General features: G+C 41.2%; 1 protein-coding gene across 1 annotated transcript; it reads left to right on the forward strand.

The window, feature by feature from the left end:
• The first annotated feature begins 497 nt into the window (after positions 1-497).
• Positions 498-938, forward strand: LOC145052840 (uncharacterized). The gene has a single exon (XM_079000738.1). The coding sequence runs from the start codon at positions 498-500 to the stop codon at positions 936-938; it is 441 nt and encodes a 146-aa protein (XP_078856864.1).
• The last annotated feature ends 4,651 nt before the right edge of the window (positions 939-5,589 follow it).

The raw sequence follows: 5,589 nt of genomic DNA on the forward strand, positions 1-5,589 counted from the left end.
TATATTGGTCAAATGTTTATAACCACACCGCAGCCCTAACCAAGAAGCGAAAAGAATTCTAGGCATTCACTCTTTTCCAAAATCAACCGGCCATGCCGTTGACTAGCATCACCAGCCCCTGGCCTTTCCACCAATGGTGGATTGACATAGTGGGACCCTTCCCACCAACGCCAGGGGGTGTGAAATTTTTGTTAGCAACCATAGATTATTTCACTAAATGGATAGAAGCAGAACCACTGGCCACCGTCACTGGAAAGCAAATGATAAAGTTCATGACCAAGAATATCTTGGCTTGCTTTGGCATCCCTAGAATCCTCATAAGTGATAACGACACATAATTTGAAGGAAGTCCCTTCAAAGAGTGGTGCGAAGACAAGAGAATCCACCGCCGATTCATGTCGGTGGCACACCCTCAAGCCAACGGATAAACTAAGATATCAAACAAAACCACAATCAATGGTTTGAAGAAAAGGTTACTTAGATCAAATTTCGCCTGGATGGATGAGCTCCCGGCAGTACTGTGGTCATATCGTACCACAACAAGGTCAAGCACAGGAGAAATGCCATTTAGCCTAACTTATGGGATGGATGCAGTCCTCCCATTGGAAATAGTGGCCGGCTCCCTGCGAACAGAGAGTTTCGAGGAAACGGCCAATGAAGAAGGGCGACACCAAGACGTGGACATGCTCAATGAAAAACGTGAGGCGGAACAGATGCGCCAAGCATTGTACAAATCACGAACTAAGAACTATTACAACCGCCAAGTCCGGGTTAAGAACTTCAAGGTTGGGAAATGGATGCTAAGAAAGAACGAGTCCAGTAATGCTGAACCACTAGGAAAACTCAGTGTCAATTGGGAAGGACCATACAAAATTGTGGAATCCCATAAGAATGGTGCTTATGTCCTAGAAGCTCTAGACGGGCGTGCCATTCCATGAACTTTGAATGCGCAGAGCCTACGTCATTTTTATTCTTAAAGTGAGCGTTAAAGATAGATTTAATGCTAGTAAAGGCATTTTGTATTAGTTTTGACATATAAATGTAACCAGCAAAAACTATTTTACCACCTTCAGTCTTATAACGCTCCAACATTAAAACTAGAAAAAAGAGAGAAAGCAATTCAGATGCTTCTTATGTTAACACTTGAAAAGTAAAACAAAGAGGCTGTGTACATTTACCGTGTGACAACAAGGACTGATTATCCAACATCACACGAGCGAAATCGTTATAAGGAGGCAGTCAGGGAGTTTGTACAAAAAAGGCTCATAACCTTTCTCCCAAACCATATTCATTAATTACATTATAGCAAACATACGAAAGAACATGTGACCTAAGTGTAGAAGAGTCATAACCTTCCACTAATGAGAAAAACGAAACCGGGTGAGCCTCAAGATGATGATTTTGGCTACACCTAGGGCCTTTAATCAGCAAATTAGAACAAATTTCTCAAAGACCAGCATTAGAAAAGCATAAAGAGTTCACCAGTAAAAGAACTCAAACCAGGGGTATAAGCAAACCCTACATAAATACCATGTGATGGCCAACATAAACCATACATGAAGCAACCAAACAAACAAACATGTGCGGTAACAAGAAACATTCATACCCACAAGTTAAAAGTAAATATTGTCAAAGGTGTCGGACTCCTAGACTTTCAGATTGCTACTGGGGGCAGCAAAGACAAAAAACAAAGAGAGAAATAGAAAACATTATTCATAGGAGTTACATCAAAATAAACCAAATAAATAATGTTATTTATGGGCAGGAGTGCTACCATCACCGGGTGAAGAGCTTAAGCCAAATCCATCGCTCTGAGCGTCTTGACAAAGATTGTAGATGTGACAACCCGATATTTCAACTCTTTGTAATGGCCTAATAAGTCAAGTATTGTAACCACTTTTGAGTTAAAGAAATTAACTTTGATAATAAAATGTCCAAAAAGTTTCTATTTAACTACCTACTATGTTTAATATCATTAAACCGGGATCGTACGTAAAAAGAATGCCCAAATCTGACTTCGTATATTGAAGTTAAGATTTTTCCAAGTTCGGCTTAGCAGCACACAGCTAAAAACTCGAATCGGAGATCGAGCGACTTTTGGCCGGAATGACCTAAACGAGAATCGAAGGTCTCGAGAATGGTATTTCAGCGGTGAAAAGTCGGGCAAAAACCGACGTCAGATAAAGAAGTTATGAATTTTTAAAGAAATTTCTTAATCACGTCATTTTATAAATAAATAATAAAAATAATTTCGGAATTTGCCAACGGAGTCTAAACGAAAGTTGTAGAGCGTAGTCTCACCTACGCGTGGATATAAAGACCATCGAAAACGAAGTTCGTATGAAGAATATATTATTTTTTGAAGTTTATTAAATAAATTATATATAAATTTAATTCAAAATCCGGTAATATCCGAAGGAGGAGTCAGCGTCCTCATCCGAGTTACGCGCCGCGTAACCTCGTACGCCCCGCGTACGCGAGGGCCTTGGTCTCGGTCCGTCCACGTCGCCCCTATGCGAAGCTACCCCCTTTCCATCCCATCCGAAGCCGAGGCAGTCGAGGACTCGGTCATGCATGACGTACGCGTACGCGCTGCGTACGAGCGTACGCCCCGCGTACCGAGGCGGTTCAGCCCCCTATAAATAGAAATGCGAGGGTTCCCATAAATTTTGCTCATTCTCTCTCTATTTTCTTGCGTTTTGCCTCGTTTTCCATGCCCGAACTACCCCGAAGCTCTGGTCTTTTTGCTCAAGTCCCGAGGGTCGATTTTACTCCCGAGATTCCCAAGAATCCCGAGAAAAATCCGTTTCCCGAGACGAAACTCTGCCCGGTTTTCCATCTCGCTATCTTCAAACTTTCAAGTGAGTTCATACCCCTTTATTAACCCTTTTTAATTATTCTAAATGCTTTTATATGCTTTCTAAAGGGGGGGGGGGGAATACAAGTAAAACACACGACTACTATCGGGTGTTATATATAAAGATTTTTATACACTTTTATTAAGTAGAATCATATGTGATTTATAAACTTTATAGGGAACTCTTGTATACAAAATATATTACAATAGAATCCTATCTTTAAAAATATAAATTGTTGTAATGCATGTATAAACTAAACATTTTCCTAGATTTAATGTATATGTGCCTATCTTAGGCTCTACAAAAATCTATACTTTCATAACAAATGATTCCTTTTCTAGGTATTTCTAAACAAACAAGTCACACTTTTAGAAAACTATAATAGGTATAGTTTTACGAGGATATTGCTAACTTTTACATACTAGAAACATGATTTTCAAGAAGTCACTTTCATATACAAGAACAAACGAACATTTTAACACGTAAATCTGTTTTTATACCACGATTTTGTGAGACATTAACTTCACGTACGTTCGAGTACACATTTCAAGTCCTGTATTATATACCAGAATCCCTTGGAGGGGGAGCATGGTGTTTGTGTATAGATCTATACGGGCTTGACAACCCGCGCCCTGACTGTTAGCTACAGTCCACCATTTGGGGTGACAAACGTCATAACATTCCAACGCCTGAAGAACGTTGTGTATAGGCATTCCGAGTCAATAGTATGGTTATAAAACTCATATGGGGTATTAAAAATGCATTGATTTCCAAGGTTTTCAAACACATTGGTTATTTTACACTTACATACATTTTAGAAACAAACATTGGTCTTGAGAGAAGGCTACTTTTATACTAGTAGAAAATATAGGATTTTCTAAACACAACACAACCAAGGACAAAACATTTCATACAAACATTGTCATTTAAATACTTATGAAACTCACCAGCTTAATTGTTGATCTACTCTTTCAAAATTACTTGTATGTCCCAGGGAATCAGTAATTTCAGGTATCATTATGCTTTTGATGAAGGGATGCTGCGACGCCAGTTTAATCTCATATTTTGACATCATATTGTAATTGGTTTTGAACATGTAACTTTTGACAAATGTAAACTTTCAATTATATATATATATATATATATATATATATATATATATATATATATATATATATATATGATGGTTGTATTGCTTTCTTTACTAATGTATTCATTTGTTACGTTACCACATGAAGTCATCCGCCCCCGAACGTTTCCACCGTTCAGGTTTGGGGGTGTGACAGTAGAGCTCGACCATGTCCAAACCGCCCAGGCGGAGATAGCCAGCAAAATTTGTTTCAGTAAAATTCGCCATGGCATCTTCCATCTCTTGGGTCTTAGTGGCCACATCCACCTCAGCCTCTGGATTAAACTCCCCGGCAATCACTAGCTCTTTCGCAGCTCTTTTTCCCTACTTCACTCTTGCTGCCACACAAGCTACCCACACATGCACCAAGCCTTGAAGAAATTAAGGATCTCGATCACCCTGTCCACCAATTGGCTGAGCCCTTCGCTAAGGATCCATGAAATATCCTTCTCTGACGCCTCTTTTGCAGTGTTCTCAGCGACCAGATCAACCTCCAGTTCTACCGTCCTCTCACTTAGACCATCATTCTCCAAACTCAAGGCTCCCATGCGATTATTCAACTGCCTCACCTCTTCCTCCAACTTGGCTACTTGTTCTTTTAAGCTTGCCTTCTCGAGCATCGCCACCTCTTGCTTGGCCTCCCAGCTACATTTATCGGCTTCTATCTTTTCCACCTGGGCTTTCAGCTCTTCACATTCAATGCTCTTCCTGTCAGATTCATACTGGATGGTTTCCATGTTGGAGATACGTTTAGCAGCTGCAACCAAGTAAGATGACATGTGGGAGGCGACATAGCGCAAGTCGTCGACCATGTGCTCATCTGATAGGATAGTTAAGGCCTCAGTGGTAGCAGGAGGAAAAGCGTGCCGACACCACTCAAGAGTGGTGTCGTGATCAGAGACAAGGTATTGGGAAGTGAGCCTCCAAGCTGGCTTGTAGGCATCTGGATGAGAACCTATGAAAAGGGGGATGGTTGCGGTTTTACCAGAAGAAGTTGATGCGAGACCTTGGGAAGGCAAAGACCCAGTCTTCTCCTTTTCTCCTCCAGCAGTGGGAACATGTTTGGTCTTGTCGGTGCTTTCTTCCTCTGTATGATTGGGCGGTTCAGTAGCCCTGATTTGTTCCCCTCCAGTAGTTTTGAAGGACTTTCATCGGGGGCACGGATGGAACTCTTGGTACCCCATGGCAAGAAACTCATATTACATTTCTTACGAAGAGGGGGTCCGGTGCTAGCCGTCTCAGTTCGACTACCGAAAGAGGCTTCCAAGAAAGCAAAACGCCTCTTGACACGGTGAAGACTCCTCGAGGACCCGAAAGGTGTAGGATCCTTTTGAGAAGCACCAGTGACAACAATGTTCTACAGATCTGGATCCTCGCCGGTGTTGGTAGCAATGTCAGAACCAACAGTAGCTATCCCTCGACCAGAAACAGGGGGTGGTAGAGCCTCCACAAGATCAACATCACGACACTAAAGTTCACTGTCGAATAGACCCTGAAGAGTTTTCTCTAAAGAAACAACCTTCTCCACACCTGGAAACAAAACAAAAAACAACGACAATTACCAAATTGTCGATTTAAACGTGCTTTGCTAATTTAAAATGG

The sequence above is a fragment of the Lactuca serriola genome, chromosome 1 (genome assembly GCF_051521515.1).
Source record: "Lactuca serriola cultivar US96UC23 chromosome 1, Lser_US96UC23_V15, whole genome shotgun sequence".
Classification (NCBI taxonomy): domain Eukaryota; kingdom Viridiplantae; phylum Streptophyta; class Magnoliopsida; order Asterales; family Asteraceae; genus Lactuca; species Lactuca serriola.